General features: G+C 44.0%; 1 protein-coding gene across 2 annotated transcripts in view; it reads right to left on the bottom strand.

Moving 5' to 3' along the window:
• Window positions 1-18,078, bottom strand: part of LOC126100167 (lysosome membrane protein 2) — a 706,001-nt gene that overhangs the window by 229,568 nt on the left and 458,355 nt on the right. Inside the window, exon 1 of one of the 2 annotated variants that reach the window (XM_049910713.1) lies at window positions 15,928-16,245. The exons of the other annotated variant lie outside the window; for it this stretch is intronic. Within the exon in view, the coding sequence (XP_049766670.1) occupies window positions 15,928-15,988 (61 nt within the window). The 5' untranslated portion in view covers window positions 15,989-16,245. Of the gene's footprint in view, window positions 1-15,927; window positions 16,246-18,078 lie in introns of those variants that run through there. 2 annotated transcript variants of the gene reach the window in all.

The following is an 18,078-nucleotide window of genomic DNA, read 5'->3' as shown; positions in this document are numbered from 1 at the left end:
GTTCTGGCGAAATGCTGCTTCACTCTCCTGCCCTCCATAAATACCCAACCCTACAATGTTTTACTGCCTGTTGCTTTATCGCCTTCTTCGTTTGTTGTTGACGTGTAGGAGTTTTCTCGATCGTGCCTCGTGGGCTACGTATGTCTTCTTCGGGGCAGTACAAAATGACTTCGCAGAAATGTGTCAGTTTTGACGATCGTAAGTTTGATAAAATTGTTACTCGACGGATGAAGAAAAATGTCAAGAAACAGACGAAAAAGATTACGATTTTGCAATAGCTGGTGATGACATTCTGCTAGAGAACATGAGGATCACTCAGAGGACGAACTTCCGGCCAGTGGCCGATGGAGATCTTTGTGCTTCTCCAGTACGAAGTACAATATGAGATCAGAAGTATCCGGACACTTGCTATTGGGCATTAATATGTCCTGAGTCCACCCTTCGCCTTTGTGACGCCGTGAACTCTGCTGACACTTTCAATTATCTGTCTGCATAACTGCAGAGGAATGCAGGCATTCTTTCTCAACAGTCGAAGTTACATAAGGTAGAGATATTGGACACTGGATTCGATAGCAAAGTCGACTCTCTAACTCCTTCCGAAGGTATTCCGTTGTTCCGAGCAGGACTCTCGGCAAGCCAGTCATTTCAGAAATGTATTTTTAAAAGATAAAGCGCGAACAGCTGTTGTATGATTGCTAAATTGTACTACTGGTTTCACAAAGAGTTTTATCTTCAGGTACATCTATATAAAGAAGAACTGCACATGAGGGATTTGAAAATTTAAAGAAATTAGAAATGGCAAGAACCTAGAGAGAAGAAAATACAGTGTAACGTGGTATGCGATACATAACTGACAGAAGAAAATATTAATATAATAGTCAACATGAGAAAGTTGAGCGCATTGGACGTTCCCATTAGTCCCTGTCAGGTTATAATATAAAAACAAAAGACAAAATTTAAAACAGGCAGAGTGAAGAAGACGGTCATCAAATCAAGTCAGCTCTGAAAAGAACAAAGTTTTACAATCAGGAGAAAGGACTTAAAGTTGAACAGTAATATTAAATATTAATAGCTATCAAAAGAAAGGACACGCTGAAAAGCACAAAAAAGCAAAATAAAGTTAGGAGCTATAGGAATGTGATTGTCCAAAATCCATTGCCTCACAGAAGGTGCTTTATGAAAGGGAGCGCTGTTATATTGATAGTCATCGTATGTGTTCATAGCCGGCCGCCTAACTGAAATCTATAAAGACGGAATCTGTTCCGCTCCAACAGTTAGCGAGACGTCTCGTATGAGTCAATTTTATTTTATGCGCACTAGGCCAAGGTCCAACGCGTATTTTTGCGCTTAGGTGTTTCATGTCTTAAATCTGGAGTCATTATCATAGTCTGTGACTCTTTATAGCCCATAATGACCTCTGCAGCACTAAGAGACTAAACGTTAGGCAAAGGAAAATGCCATGGACCACCATTTAATGCCCGGAACAAAATTCACCAAGGACGTAGTTCTGGCCTTGAGAGGTTTCATTTCATGCATAAGACAAGCAAAATTACACTCGAGGGTTTTTTTTTTTCTTAATCCGTTCTGCATCTTTGAGAGCTTATTTTCCCCCGGTACGTCATAATTTTTGAGATTAGAATATGCTCTAGGATAGTGCAACAAATCGACGAAGCGGTATTTGCAATTAGAAACTTCACAAAAAAATGAGCTAAATAAACGACACTTAAACAGTTGATGCCTTCAGGGAAAAAAAAACAGATGTCAAGGAAGAGATACTGTTCAAGTTACTCGTAAGTGATTAAAAGTTGTAACGTGACAAGCCAGACAAGGTAACTTTCGTATGTGGCAACAAAACGTTTGTGTAGATAGCGTCGCTATCTCTCCTGGGTAGTGCAGTCGAGGTTTCTACAGCCTTACATTTTGTTGCCGTAGGTGTATGGAAATTTGCCAGCGTCCAACGCATGGAAGAGATACGTCAAGGACTCATTTAAGGAAATACAATGAAAGCTCTGCACTATGGATGGTGGTGGGTATCTTGAGCTATTAAAGCTCAACTCCCCAATAGAGGATGGAAAAAATAATTATGGCTCCGAAATCGTTTCTTATTCCACTTACACGAAAAATATGTCTAAAATAATACACTATATTTATGTAACAGCTTGCAGTTAATGTTACTGTATTCATTGATCCCTTTGAACATACCCTGAAAATTAACGCTCCATCGCCCGAATCAGCCGATTACTTCACAAGAAACATGAATTTTTTTAAATAACTGCGATCGAAAACTCTAGAAAAGGTCACACGACAGTGTTGTACGCAGTTTCCTTTCTAGACCCAGAACACTTCTGAGTTCCTCCTGACGGAATCCCTATTAGCGTTCACTATGTTCATAAAAAACACATTTCAATTTTTAAGTCAGAAATATTCTCGTCAAACATTTATTAATACGAGGTCTGCTATAGAAGTGCCTATTGTGTGGCTATTTTACAGCACCAATCTCTCACCTTTTTTTTTTACCTTGTACTATACGACTACCCTGCAGTCAATCGTTACCATGGCCAGGGATCTTCCGAAATAGGCTGCGAAGTCCAAAATAGCATTTGCTTTTAGTTCAGGATCTTGGGAAGCCTAGCTCAACTGGACGTTCCAGTGGATGTCTAAAAATTGCCTGCCAAGGCTAATAACGAAGGTAATAGGAGAAGGCAATAACAGTGCCGTATATATGGTATAAAGAAAAAACACGGTGTCACATTTACAACATACATGTCGTCGAGCGTTTGTGAAAGTGCAGGGTTTTTTTTTTTTTTTACGACAATAACGATTGTTTCACTAACAAGCCTTTATGTCTCTCTGTACCTTCTTCTACTGGTACCCGATAACCATATCGGTGACCCTCTAGAATTGACAAACTCATGGCCAATTGTGAAAAAAAAAAAAAGGCTCTGAGCACTATGCTACTTAACTTCTGAGGTCATCAGTCGCCTAGAACTTAGAACTAAGCAAACCTAACTAACCTAAGGACATTACACACATCCATTCCCGAGGCAGGATTCGAACCTGCGACCGTAGCTGTCGCTCGGTTTCAGACTGTAGCGCCTAGAACCGCACGGCCACTCCGGCCGGCCCCAATTGTGCAGCTCTCCTTCGAACCCTCCAAATCCAGCCGAAGTTTCCCATACATGCGTATAGTTTCACCGCACTCAGGAGTTGGTATGATGAATGTTTAAGAGTGACATCCTTCGTACGTGGATTATTCTCCATGCTCTAATGAATCTCAGCTTGGCCTCCGCCCTTCACCGTGACTACATTTAGGTGCTTGTCCCGAGTGTCTCCATTTGTTTGGCGGTTATGACCGACTCCAGCGATTCCCTGGAGGCGATATATTAAAAAAAATATGTTTCAAAAGAATTATGTATCAGGTACTTGAGAAAATGCTGAACAATCGCATGGGACAATGTGTCTTGTTACATACAATACTTTAAGTCATTGTTCCAAAATATATATTTTGTCATGTGGTGGTGCAAATGGTTCAAATGACTCTGAACACTATGGGACTTAACATCTAAGGTCATCAGTCCTCTAGAACTTAGAACTACTTAAACCTAACCAACCTAAGAACATCACACACATCCATGCCCGAGGCAGGATTCGAACCTGTGAACGTAGCGGTCGCGCGGTTCCAGACTGAAGCGCCTAGAACCGCACGGCCTCAACGGTCGGCTTGTCATGGGGTGGTCTTTTAGCGTGGGGCTTCAAGCGATTGAAACAACAGAATGGAACAAAAGTCGCACTTGACAAGAGTAGCATATGGACATTCTCTACACATTCAACGCATCCGCACTACAGTATTGTAACATCAAAAACCACAGTGATCAGATTTTTGCCACGAACTGCTCCATTCCTCTTTGTTCCGACCACGTCATTAAAACTCGATATCTGCTCTTTGATGGTTAATAAGGGAAGAATTCACAACAACGCAGCAACTATTTTCGGAAAATATGACTCACAAGGAAACCGCACCTACTCGCCATCACCGATTTCATTTTAAATCATGGTATTTGCAGGGTCTTGCCAAAAATGAAAGTGACTGAAGTAAGTGCTCCAGATGGCCAAGCGCTGTGGTGGTTCGGGCGAAATATGAGCCATTTACAGGTATGTTAGTATACTTACTAGGCAGGGGAACGGAGTAAGACAACCATCAGCCGTAGAATGGACTGAGAATGAAGATTTGTGCCGGACCGGGACCCGAACCTAGGTTACCCACTTATCGCGAGCGGCCGCCTTACATTTGGCTATCCCTGCACGACTCACGGCCAGACCGAAACCTCCGTATGTCGTCAACCATGCGTCTGCGACCCACACTCTTACATCCAATACGTATATTCCCGTACAGGTCAGACGTTGTACTTTAAAGTCGCTTGCGCGGTATCGGCAGGTAAATACGATATTGCAGTGCCTGTGTTAAAGGAGCTTTGCATCGTAATCAGAATAACACTGCAGTACTGTATTTTTCACAAATTCTCACTATGCTAGCAAGCGATGGCCGATGAGTCGATTTTACCTGCACCGGGAACCTACTGTTCGCGTAAAGCTGCCGAATGCTGCTCGAAGGTCAAAATGATACTAACGGAATATGAAATCCTATACGCTTTAATTACAATTCCTCCTCGGAAAGTCCTCGTGGACGTTGTAAGTGCAGTCCTTTCTTAGGAAGTTATTTACAATCACAAATTTTCCTTTGCCTTTTCTTTCAAGCCTTCTATCAAGCTATTAATGCCAAGGTCCTTGGCACAGTGTTAACACCGCTTCTCGAAATTAGGAGCTGTCGGGCTTGCCTAGCACATGGTTGTGTGACCGTCCGGGTCTGCCAAACATTGTTGGCAAACTGGGTGCACTCTGCCCTTGTGGGGCTAATTGAGAAGCTACTTGACTGAGAAGTAGCGGCTCCAGCCACGAAAGCTGACAGCGGCTGGGGGAGCGGTGGGCTGACCACATGCCCCTTCATATTCGCATCCAGCGACGCTTGTCTGATGAGGATGACCCGGCGGTCGGTCGGTACCGTTGGCTCTTCAGAGGCCTGTTCGAATGGAATTTGAGAGAAGTGGGGAAATATTAATATTATTTCGGTTTATTTGTAGTACAAGTAACTTTAAAGATTGACAGTAAAGTTTCCGCACAGGTATTCGACAAGGCGACCCTCGGGACTACCGTTCTGCTTCTGTGCTCTTCCAGCTGCGCCACATGTTGCATGGAAAGAGCGCTAACATAAGTGGGCTCATTCCTCGCCCGACCCCCGCCAAAAATGGAATTTCTTTATAACCGCTGAGCCGTCTGGAGCTTTCTACCACTTTCATTTCTGGGAAGGCCCCACATGAGCTATGAATTATGATGAAATCGGTGATGAGTAGTCGCAGTCTGTGTAAGTACTGCAGATGGCACCACATATTGTTTCAAGCAAACGTTCACTTTTTTTTTCGAATAATACAACAGTCATGATCCTTTTGAATTTGCTGATCATAATGGTCCATCACATCGTATACTTTCTTTAGTGGCTTAAGCTCTTAATTTTAGATTCGTCAATGTTCAGTCATCGATAATATATAAATGCACAAAAAACTGGTGAAACAGACATTTCCGTATTTTATAGTCGGGCTAGTAAGAAATGGAGAACTGAAGATTTAATATAATCCATTATGGAGTCGAGGTAGCAGTTCTCGTTATACTGGTTATCACTGTTAGCATTCAACCGCGATTCTTATACATATATTTTAACAACGTGTTTCAAGAGAGAATGCTCTCATCATCAGGTTGTAAAGTCTATGTCATGAAATTAAACGGACTAAAAAGACAAAATACCATCACAAATAGTTGGGACTCTATGGACTTCCCAACTATTTGTGACGGTATTTTGTCTTTTTAGTCCGTTTAATTTCATGACAAACTTTACAACCTGATGATGAGAGCATTGTCTCTAGAAACGCGTTGTTGAAATATATGTATAAGAATCGCGGTTTAATGCTAACAGTAATAACCAGGAGAACTGAAGTCTTATTTGATTCAACGATATGTCTCGACCGTCCATCGGATGAAACAGCTGTAGTTAATCTTAGAGACTCTGGCGTGTACGACCGGACAGCTTCAAGTCAAAACATCCACCGCTGAGAGATGATCTAGATATCACTCAGCATTACAGAAGTTCGTCTTCTGCCAAGGGGCAGCCCCCCTCGTCGCTGATAGTTTTTTTTTTTTTTTCTTTCCTATTCCTCAGAGCAACTACCCGATTCTGAGAGGGGGCAAATTAAAGGAACGCGCAAGTCCGCGACCAGCATTTATGTAACCTGCTTGAGACCTGTTCCCGAAGAATGTCGCAAGGCAGTTCTGACGGCAGCGGCGAGCCGCGGCAAATAAAACTAAAGGCGGGCGCTAAACACAAAACGACTAGTGAGACGAGGGAGGATAGCAAACCGGTTATAATGAGGCGCAGCCGGTGGCCCCGATACTCCGGCGCTGCGGCGCGAAGCTGCGGTCGCCAGACATCGATCGAGACCAGCAGCCACTGCCGCCGCCAATGTAGCGCCCACTGGCGGAAGGCGAACCCTTCTCAAGGTCTGCTGGCCAACATCTTGCAGAGCCATTTCAAACTTGGGAAGATTCGGGTCCGAACTTTCATAGGGAACTAAGTTTTTGTTTGACGGGATTATCAACATCGATGTACAATATACTGATTAGTGCAAATTTTTATTATTACTAGCATCTTGATCATAGAACAGTAGGACCTTGTATAGTTATTTACACTGGTGCGAACATAAAGATTTTTACCAAATGCGAGATTAATCGTATTGGCTTTGATGCTTAGCCAGCCAACATACCTCTTTTCAATTTCCATAGAACAACTCCGATTCTGAGAAGAAATATTTAATCACACATTTTTTTTTAAAAAATATAACAAATTCGTAACGTGTTTTTGTAAATATTAAGTGATATAATAGCTACACTGTCAAATTTCAGCTTCATTTTCAGCGTCTGCCAACTACTTTAATATTTTGAGTAGTCTGTGTGTAATGTGTGTGGCTAATGATGTTTTGATATTTGTTCTCATTTGTAGTGCACGGATCACAATTTGCACATGAAATGTATTCGTACTTGCGAATATGGATAACCATCATCTATATAATGGAGTGACGACAGTGAAAATTTTTGCCGAAATGGGATTAGAATCCGCTTATCGCAAGCGGTCGTTTAGCATTAGGTTATCTGAAAGAATATTGATTCGTATTTCTGAACACAGATACTGCAACATCGTATCGTACCGTACTCACCGCAATTTGGTTTCTGAGTGAGAGTTGAGCAAATATTTATTGAATCTGGATAGTTTCACTTGCAAAAAAATCACGAGTGTAAAGTATGTGATTGCAAGTCGATTTATCTGCAAATTCGGTATAAGTTTGGAATACGGCTTTATCAGAAGCAGAAAGAAATGTGGAACTAAGGAGAAGTGCGCGTAACTTTACTATCCTTGTCACATTTTTGGTACAATGAGGGCTCGTTTCAGAATTGTACATCCCCTTTTAACAAAATAAGGGATATACAATTGTTCACGAAATCACAGCTTTTCTATGAAAATTTAGAAAAAGTTACATTGACTGGATAAGCATCCAAGCCAACATGATTAATCTCGCATACGGAAATAATCTTTTTGTTCGCAGCAATATACATAGCTGTACAAGGTCCTAGTACTGTTCTACGCTTGCTAGTTATCAACCATTGTACCATGAACATACACAACCGTATTAGAACTGAATTGACAGATGATTAAGATGCTAGTAATACTAACAATTTCCACTAATGAGTGTACAGCACGTCGATGTTGATAGTCCCGTCAAATGAAAACTTAAATCTGTACGAAGGTTCGGACCCGAATCTCCACCTACATCTGGTCACACTTCCGTCCTGGAAATCCTCGTAGCGTCTGCTACTGTAATCAAAGTACCTTACCGAACAGGATGGCACCACGATTATGACACCAGACTCGCAATCGGCAGAACAAGGGTTCGAATTCCCGTCCGCCACACAAAACTTAGATTTTCCGCGATTTCTCTAAACCACCTACGAGCGGAATCTGAGGCTGCCTAGAATGGAATTCAATAACTCTGAGTTTATCATGCTCTCAGTGTCCTTCTGAGATACCATCTTATGTAATCTCATTTTATCCAATACAACCTCGTCTAATACATCCATTTCACGTCAGTGACTTCAGTTGCATTGGTACGTATTCCCAGTGGCAGGAAAGCCTCGATTCTCCACCTTATCGTCTCCTACGGAGCTCCTCTTCTGAAATCAAAATTGCCTGTCTTTATTTGGAAGTAATTGGAGGAAAACTTAAGCAACAATGAAAGTCTGAATCAGTCCTAGAGGCGTGGTCAGATAGCGTAATTGCGGTGTCTCTTCTGCAGAAGCAGGAAATTCTGATTACAGACCCGGCGAGGACAAAGTTTTCGTCAGTTTCTATTTCTTCATCGCTTCCAGAATGCTGTAATAATCAAAACAGATGAACGTAGTTTTCAGGTGTTCTCATGATACCTCGGCAAACGGAGGTACACGCAGGTACATAAGGACAGGATAATGTAAATACATAAGGAATTGTTTGTGCGGTAAACTTCTGCGTGCAGCGAGAGATGTTCGCTGATTTATTTTAATGGATACAAATATCACTTGCTGTTTTCTTAAACACCGCAGGAAAACTTCCATTAAGTTTTGATTGATTGACTAATCCATTGATTGATAGAGGGGGATTAGAGGACTAAGCGGCGAGGGCATCCGTCCCGCAACTCGAAAGTTATGTGCGTAAGATAGAGGCGTCCGCTAAAAGTGGGCGGATCTCGTAGGGGTCAAATTATAAAGCGAGGAAACTAAAAGCAAACACTGCAGAAGGCATAAAACGCTAGGCTAATTCAAAAACTGGAAAAACAGAGGGATAAAAGAGCGGTCTTTCGACGGGGAAATGATCATGGGTCCCAGACTCAGAAAACATGAAGAGAGACCCCAACCACAACCACCCCGCCCGTGCCCCTGGAGGAAAACAAAACCTTGTAACTGAAAATAAAAACCACTATCACGAAGAAAACTGAGGACCAGTTCAATCATCCGGTAATTGTCTGCTAATATTAAAGTCAATGAATCTGGAAGGCTACGTTTAGTACGAAGGGCCAAAAGAAGGGAACATTCCACTGTTAAGTTTGAAGGCTAAGAGACGAGCAACTGGCGGAAATACAACTATGAGGACGGGTCGTAAGTCATACTTGGGTAAGCTCAGTTTTAGAGCACTAGTCAGCGAAACGCAAACGTCCTGATTTCGAGTCTCGGTCCGGCACACAGTCTTAATCTGCCTAGAAGTTTCATATCAGCGCACACTCCACTGGAGAGTGAAAATTTATTCTGGAATATATTTTATGCGTTAATACTTTAGGATGCATTTATAAATAAGGAGTAAGTACCAGAAGGAAACGTTGATAAATACTACAAAAAAATCACGCACTGTACAAGGTGTCCGTCCCTAGACGCTGTTACTGAACGTATATTTTTCCGATAACAGAGTAAAAGAGGATTTAGCTGAGAAATGTCTGCATGTCTCTCATTTCATCCCTTAATCAGCTATTCAACCTTAACCAACATTTTATCTATTAATGATGCACTATTTTTCTTGTGATGTTGTCTTCAACCACTTAATATTTAAGTGATGTGTACTGATACAGCGGCAGTTAAGCTGGAATGAATAAATATGTGATTAGATTTAAATTTCCTGTTAACACCGTCGTCATTAAGAGGCCGAGCACTGTAGGATAGACAGGAATGGAAGTTAGCGAAGTTACGAGCATATGGAGTAGGACACTGTGTACCATTGCTGGCTGTAAAAAAAAGGTACCAGCATATGGAACAGTTTCACAGATATGTGAGTAGATCTAACACTTCCTAAATTATAGAACTCAGTATGTTGTCCCCGACGGTGAGAAGAAGGTATCGTCAGGAGTCACCCAGGGAAGGGTGATAGCACCGCTGTTGTTCTCTATACACCTACTCTGTCATCAAAAGTATCCGAACACCCCCAAGAACATACGTTTTTCATATTAGGTGCATTGTGCTGCAACCTACTGCCAGGTACTCCATATCAGCGACCTCAGTAGTTATTAGACATCGTCAGAGAGCAGAATGGGAAGCTCCGCGGAACTCGTGGACTTCGAACGTGTTCAGGTGATTGGGTGTCACTTCTGTCATACGTCTCTACGCGAAATTTCCACACTCCTAAACATTCCTCGGTCCACTGTTTCCGATGTGATACTGAAGTGGAAACGTGAAGGGACACGTACAACAGAAAAGCGTACAGGCCGACCTCGTTTGTTGACTGACAGAGACCGCCGACAGTTGAAGAGGTTCGTAATGTGTAATAGGCAGACATCTATCCAGACCATCACACAGGAATTCCAAACTGCATCAGGATTCACTGCAAGTACTATGACAGTTAGGAGGGAGATGAGAAAACTTGGATTTTATGGTCGTGCGGCTGCTCATAAGCCATATATCACGCCGGCAAATGCCAAACGACGCCTCGCTTGGTGTAAGGAGCGTGAACATTGGACGACTGAACAGTGGAAAAACGTTGTATGGAGTGACGAATCACGGTACAGAATGTGGCGATCCGATGGCAAGGTATGGGTACTGCGAATGCCCGGTGAACGTCATCTGCCAGCGTGTGTAGTGCCAACAGTAAAATTCGGAGACGGTGGTGTTACGGTGTGGTCGTGTTTTTCATTGAGGGGGCTTCCACCTTTTGTTTTGCGTGGCACTATCACAGCACAGGACTACACTGATGTTTTAAGCACCTTTTTGGTTCCCACTGTTGAAGAGCAATTCGGGGACGGCGACTGCATCTTTCAAGACGATCGATCACCTGTTGATAATGCGCGGCCTGTGGCGGAGTGGTTACACGACAATAACATCCCTGTAATGGACTGGCCTGCAGAGTCCTCACCTGAATCCTATAGAACACCTTTTGGAACGCCGACTTCGTGCCAGGCCTCACCGACCGACATCGATACCTCTCCTCAGTGCAGCACTCCGTGAAGAATGGGCTGCCATTCCCCCAGAAACCTTCCAGCACTTGATTGAACCTATGCCTGCGAGAGTGGAAGCTGTCATCAAGGCTAAGGGTGGGCCAACACCATATTAAATTTCAGTATTACCGGTGGAGGGCGCCACGAACTTGCAAGTCATTTTCAGCCAAGTGTCCGGATACTTTTGATCGCATTGTGTTAATGATTTGGCGGACAAGGTGGGCAGCAATCTGCGATTGTGCGCTGATGACGCTGTGGTGTACGGTGAGGTGTCGAAGTTGAGTGACTGTGGGAAGATACAAGACAACTTAGACAAAAGTTCTAGTTGGTGTGGTGAATGGTTGCTAGCTAGAGAAGTATGGAAAAATGTAATTTAATGAGGATGAGTAGGAAGAACAACGCGTATTGTTCCGATACAGTCATGTCGTTTAAATATCTGGGCGTAACATTGCAAAGCGATATGAAATAGAACGGGCAAGTGAGAACTGTGGTAGGGTAGGTGAATGGTTGACTTCGGATCATTGGGAGAATTTTAAGAAAGAATCGTTCACCTGTAAAGAAGACCGCATATCGGACGATGGTGCGACCTATTCTTCAGTACTGTTCTAGTGTTTGGGATCCGTACCAGGTCGGATCGCAGGAAGACATCGAAGTAATTCAGAGGCCGGCTGCTAGATTTCGAACAACACGTGTTATAGAGATACTTTGGGAACTTAAATGTGAATCTCTGGAGGTAAGGCGACGTTTTATTCGTGGAACACTATTGAGAAAATTTAAAAAACTGGCATTTTAAGCTGACTGCGGAACTATTCTATTGCCGCCAACACATATTTTGCCTAAGGACCACGAAGGTACGATACGATAAATTAGGGCTCATACGGAGACAGTCGTTTTCTCCTCGCTCTATTTGCTAATGGAACAGGAAAGGACACGACTGTTAATATTACAGTGTACCCTCCGTCACGCACCGTACGGTGGCTTGCGGAGTGTCGGTGTAGATGTAGAAGTCTACTGTGGTCTCCCTGAAGTGACTATCGAAGGCTAAAGTTTACCGAGCGCCGTCTACGCGCTGTACTTGTTCGCAGCGTAGATCAGATGTTGGCAACATTTCTTTTTGTCACGTCGGAGGCAGATATGGAAGTATGGTGTAGAGAACTCAATGATAAGCCGGTAACCAGATTGCGTCACTATTGTAAAATATGAGAATTTCCGGCTTTTTGAGGACGCTATTTTCATCAATTTCTGCTCTTGTTTCAAGTTCTCATTATTATCGACGTATGCATGGTATTTTTTCACTTGCTATGTTGATGCAGTTAAGGATTTCGTCCGAAATTCGAAGTCTAGTCATACTAATCTCAAGCGCAGCCGGAGTTCTACGATTGGTTGGAAATATACAGTTTTCTTGTGAGGTGTCAAAAGCGAGGAATGTGCAGATGAAGACTTATCAAGATGTCTGAATAAGCTGAAAACACGAAATGCTAGAAATTTGTCCGGTAAAGGTTGCTATGAGCCACCCGAATTTCCCATGCTTTTACACGTATTTGCTCTCAAATATTATGCCAAGGTTGTCACGTTCGAAACCCACAAATTTCGAATAGTTGAACAAAGCGTTTATGAGCTACAGAGTGATTCCGTGATGCTATAAACTTACAGAGATAATTGAGAATTATAAATGGATCAATTTGATGTAAGGGAGCTGGGTGTCTGAAACGACGGAGTCTAAAGTTGTAAGCGAAAGTGTTTCCGATACATCTGACAGTGAAATACTTGTAGCCTGGCGTATTGTTGCTAATATTGTGCGGTAGGCAACTTTCAGAGGTCATAGTATGCACCAAAACAGGAAAAATACGTTTAGTAAACACGGATTCTAAAATGCGTATCTTAAGAGTTACGAGCACACGTGCCCCTTGGATACTGTAAAACATCTCTTCTACTGCAATCTCTTTGGTTTCAATCTTTTTGAAGGAGGTTGTATGGACTAAAACAAGAAAAAATGTCTAGTAAATATAGGCTCTAAAATGAGTTCCTTAAGAGCTATAAGCACTTTTCAGGGGAAGAGATGTTTCCGTAGCAAAGATCAACAAGTACATGTAGCTATTAAGGTATGCAGTTTAGAGCCCATGCTTACTTTGATTTTTTTCTTGTTTGGATCCTGTTACCACCTCTGAAAGTGGCCTACGCTACAATCTAAGCAACAACATTACCGATACATTTATTCCACTGTCAGAGACATCACAACGATTTTCGCTTATAACTTTCGACTCAGTCATTTCGGGCCAGAATCCTTTACCTCAGAATGATACATTTAGCTTTCCTAATCATCCCTGAGATTTTGTAACATCACGGAATCACCCTATATAATATCTGATTTCCAATTGTTAATATGCATACCCAGGAATACGCGTTAAATGTGGTGTGATCGTAGACATCAAGCTACGCTAAAGATCAAACTCCGATTTCCATTCACAGTCGTTGGCCTCGCCTTCTCCACCAAACTGTCACCCTTCAATTCAGCTAGACCTGGGGCTACATGGATGGTGGAGACTATCACACGTTGACCGATTTTAGTTTAGAATGCTTTGTGTAGTGCGCATTTTATTCTGACCTTTACAACAGTATTGCTCTTATTGCTAACTGCCCAAACAGCCGGGTGGTGGAGGCGTACGAGAAAGCGAGAGCCGCTCGGCGCAACGCAAGCACCGCCTGAACGCACATGCAGCCGGCGCCAGTGCTGTCGCTCGTTTCTGGCTGGCTTTAGTACCGCCCACGCTATTCACGGAGAAAGCGCAGCTCGCCGTGAAACACTGCGTTGTGGCGCGCGCGTCAAATCCGAGCGCGCATTTACGCGTCGGAGATTTCAGATGTTTCAAACGAATGGGACATAAATATCCCGATATTTTGGCCCGCTGGAAGTGCTAAAAGGCGCAGTTAAAACCGAGGAAAGAACTACCAGCAGACTTGATATAACGCAAAACTGGGCGTTACACTGACTGCTGAATTTTGTTGGCGATCACATGAATGAACATCAGCTAAGTATTCAGTTACAGCCACGTGACTACGCTGCAGTTCACACTCAAGTTTACAGACCGACTCTTAGACTATTTCTCGACCTTTGCACTCTCCAATAGCAAGTGCGAAAAATGAACACCTAAACTTTTCTGTGCGGGCTGTGGTTTCTCTTATTTCTATTGTAGGTGGTAAAAAAATACTTCCGCATTCCCAAGAGGAAGTCATGACTGAAATTTCGTTAAATTACCTGGCCGCAAAGAAACGCCTTTGTTTCAGTGACTGCCATCCTAACTCACTCATCATATCCACGAGACGCTCCACTATTTCGCGATAACCCAAAACGAACTACCCTCCTACACGCGTTTTATCGACGGTCTCTGTCAGTTCCACCTGGTAAAGATCGCGCAGCAGCACTCCAGAAGAGGCATAAGTGTACAGTAGGCAGTCTCTCTAGTAGACGTGTTGCATCTTATAAATGTTCTGACGATAAAATGCAGCTTTCCGTTCGTCTTCCCCACAAAGCTCGTTAGGCACCTCTATTTAAAATTTAAACGAAAATTAAATAATGACTGAGAAGCAAAAAAAAAAAAAAAAATTATCTGGGGACACATTTCTGTAGTATCAAGAGCCGCAGTGAGAGAAAGGGAATATCTAAACTAGTGAGAGATACGAAAATCTCAATAGCTCTCTGAAAATCAAGTCTGCGGCTCTAACAACCACAAGAAAAATCTAAATATTGTCTGCAACTTTCAACCCGAACAGTATATGAAAGAAGAAGACGCTCTTTACTCTTTAAAAAAAGAAAACTAATGAACGATATTCAGTAATAAACTATAACAGTTTAATTTTCTCAGGGTTTTTATTCACAAATTCCGAGAAAATAGTAATAAAATCGTTTAATAGCATTGTCTACAAAGACTGAGACAAAATCATTAACCCTTATGATATCTGGCTTTAAGAGTAACAGAAATTGTTTTCGCCCGTTACATCACAACAACAAAAAATTCAGTCTTAACTGTTACATACCCCGGAGGGTCAACAAGTAGTAACATTGCTCTGTCAGACTTCAGATTCTGAGATCCGCCAGCATTATGGTTTCGGGTTTGAATATGAATCGATGCTTATGTTCGCTACTCTATTTCTACATCCGCACAATGTTAAGGACCCGAGAGAGGGTGTTTTCAATCCGATGTTAATGGAAGAAGCCTGGTGAAACAGATTGCTCATATGGCCGTGTGCGGGATATTGTTTAATTCCATCGAGAGTGGAATGTGGAGCGCTAAGGAATATTCATAGTTTCCACACTGTAAACAGTACTAGGCATCTTTTTGTATTCAATGCAGTTAGATAATTTTCCGAAGCTCGAGAGTCTAGAAGCGTCAATGAAGCTCTCTCTCTCAAAAATATCAAAAGTGAAATTTGTACCATGGAGTATGTGGTTTAGCACCGAATAGCTAATTATGTTAGAACACAGCGTATTTGTGCTTTCTAGAATTGTGTGTCAACATCTCACATCGCAATCATGTTTCTGTTAGTTGTTTATTATAAATGAAAAGCATAAAATTGTGGATGTTGTGCCTACTAAAGAACCGCAGCATCTTATTAAGGGCATGCACGGAAATTTTACGAAAATTACCCAATCAATTTGAATATAAATTATCCTTTCTTAAATATAACATTCCAGTTGCTTCAGTAACGAAACGAGAGCACATACTAGCGACATGGCACAGTCACAAACACTGTTGAGAAGTTCCGCACAGGCGATGCCCTGGAGAGAGAAAGAGACGAGGCGCAGTGCAGAGCTACTTACACCACTTCCTGAGGAACGTGCTCGTCAGCTTGGAGCAGATACCGCTACGGCGTCCGCGCATCCTGGCACGATTTCTCCCCCTGCGGCCGTATACAAACTGCAGCACTCGTCAACACTACTCGGCAACGGCAACACGCGTGCTGCGTCTCAACGCGGCTTGCTGAACAGACTGCAGCAGCTGTCGCTGTTCCGATCTCGATAGCCGCTTGCGGCCGCGCGCGCACGCAGACCGACAACCCGCGTGGCTGTGAGGGATAGCAGGACCGCCGCTTCCACTGATCCTGTCTGAGCGCGCGCCGAACGTCAACTGGTGTGGCCTCCAGGTCGCCTCGCCTCCTGCGACAAGCGCGAGTTGCCGCGCCAGCCACTTGGCGGCGACACCTCTGCCGGGGAGGGAGAGGTGCCAGCAGCAGGAAGGGGAAGGCCTCCTGAGTGCCGGCGGTACTCCAAGGACGTAAGCGGACGGGCGGGAGAGCAGTAGCAGGTGGAATCTGCTTCTGTTCCTCCAGCGAATGTGATAGGGATCAAGATCGTACCTAGGGTATCAGCTAAAGATGAGGAGGAGGCGTTGGTGGTAGAGTGGGGGTACGGGTGCTTGGGGGTGCGAGAGGGTTCGTATTGCATATTGTACTGCATAGAACCGGTGACCTAGAAATGACGTAGAGGCTTCGTCCCTCTGTAGCCCTCAGTGGTTCACAACAGACCGCAGCAGTCCACCCACCCCACCGCCGCCCCTACACTGAACCCAGGGTTATTGTGCGGTTCGGCCCCCAGTGGATCCCCACTCCCCCCTCCCCTTTTCGGAAACGTCTCACACCAGACGAGTGTGATTGCATCAAAGAATTTCTAGCAAACAGAACACAGCATTCTCAATAGAGAGAAGTCTTCAGACATAAAAGCAACCTCAGGTATACCCCAAGTGAGAGTTACAGAACCAGTACTTTTCAAAATATATTACTTTTCACAATATATAGTAGATGACGTCGGATGTACCATGAGGCTTTTCACGGTTGATGCTGTTGTATATTGAGAAGTCGCAACGCAACGCTGACAATTGTAGCAAAATGCAGAAGACTGTGGAGGATTGGCGCTTCGTGCAGGGAGTGGGTGTTGTGTAGTTCCTGCTACTAATAAGACGAGTACATGGTTCGCTTGTTACATACTTTTACGAGCTTCAAACAGGAGTGACTGCAGTAATGGATAGGAACTGTGATTGTTGTGTACAGATACGACCTGAGTTGGCAGCCTTTCGCTCACAGCTCCAGGCTGTTTTGCCTTCCGTCACACATACTTGAGGCTGCTGCCAAGGGGCGTCACTGTGCGGAATCGAATGCAGGGATGCGAGGGACATCGAGCACGTCCCACGTGTCCTCTGATCAGTCCATTTCTGTGGCCGCCCCAGGTACTGCCTGCACTGAGGTTAACACCTCACCCGTGGTCAAGTGGGACATCATTCCGAAGTCTGGTAGGCAGTGAAAAACTTTCTGAGGGGCCAATCGTAGGGCCTCCCCAGTTTCTTTGACGAACAGGTTTCGGGTGTTATCTGTGGCTGACGATGTCTCTGAGCCAGATGCAGTCGTCCACCCTGTTCCAGAGGAAGCTTCTCAGGCCGCAAGGCGTGGGCATTCACAGAGGGTGGGAGCTCCAACGTTAGGCGCGTAATGGAGCCCCTTAGGAACATGGCTGCCAAGGAGGGGAAGGAAGCCAGAGGGCACTCAGTGTGTATTCTGGGGTGAGTCATTCCGCATGTGGAAAGGGTGCTTCCGGATGCCATGAAGAGTACAGGGTGCAGCCAACTGCAGGTGGTAGCTGATGTCGGTACCAATGACATGTGTCACTTTGGATCGGAGCTGATTCCGTCTGGTTTCGGGCGGCTATCGGAAATGGTAAAGACTGCCAGTCTTGCTTGTGAGATTAAGGCAGAGCTCACCATCTGCAGCATCGTCGACAGAACCGACTGTGGTCCTTTCGTACAGAGCCGAGTGGAGGGTCTGAATCAGAGGCTCGGGAGGTTCTGTGACCGTGTAGACTGCAGATTCCTTGACTTGCGCCATCGGATGGTGGGTCTCCAGGTTCCGCTTAATAGGTCAGGAGTCCACTACACACAGGAGGCGGCTACACGGGTAGCGGGGGCTGTTTGGAAGGGACTGG

This window comes from Schistocerca cancellata, chromosome 9 (genome assembly GCF_023864275.1).
Source record: "Schistocerca cancellata isolate TAMUIC-IGC-003103 chromosome 9, iqSchCanc2.1, whole genome shotgun sequence".
Taxonomy (NCBI): Eukaryota; Metazoa; Arthropoda; class Insecta; order Orthoptera; family Acrididae; genus Schistocerca; species Schistocerca cancellata.
Note: the sequence above shows the minus strand (reverse complement) of the source record. Positions and strands in the feature narration are given on the sequence as shown.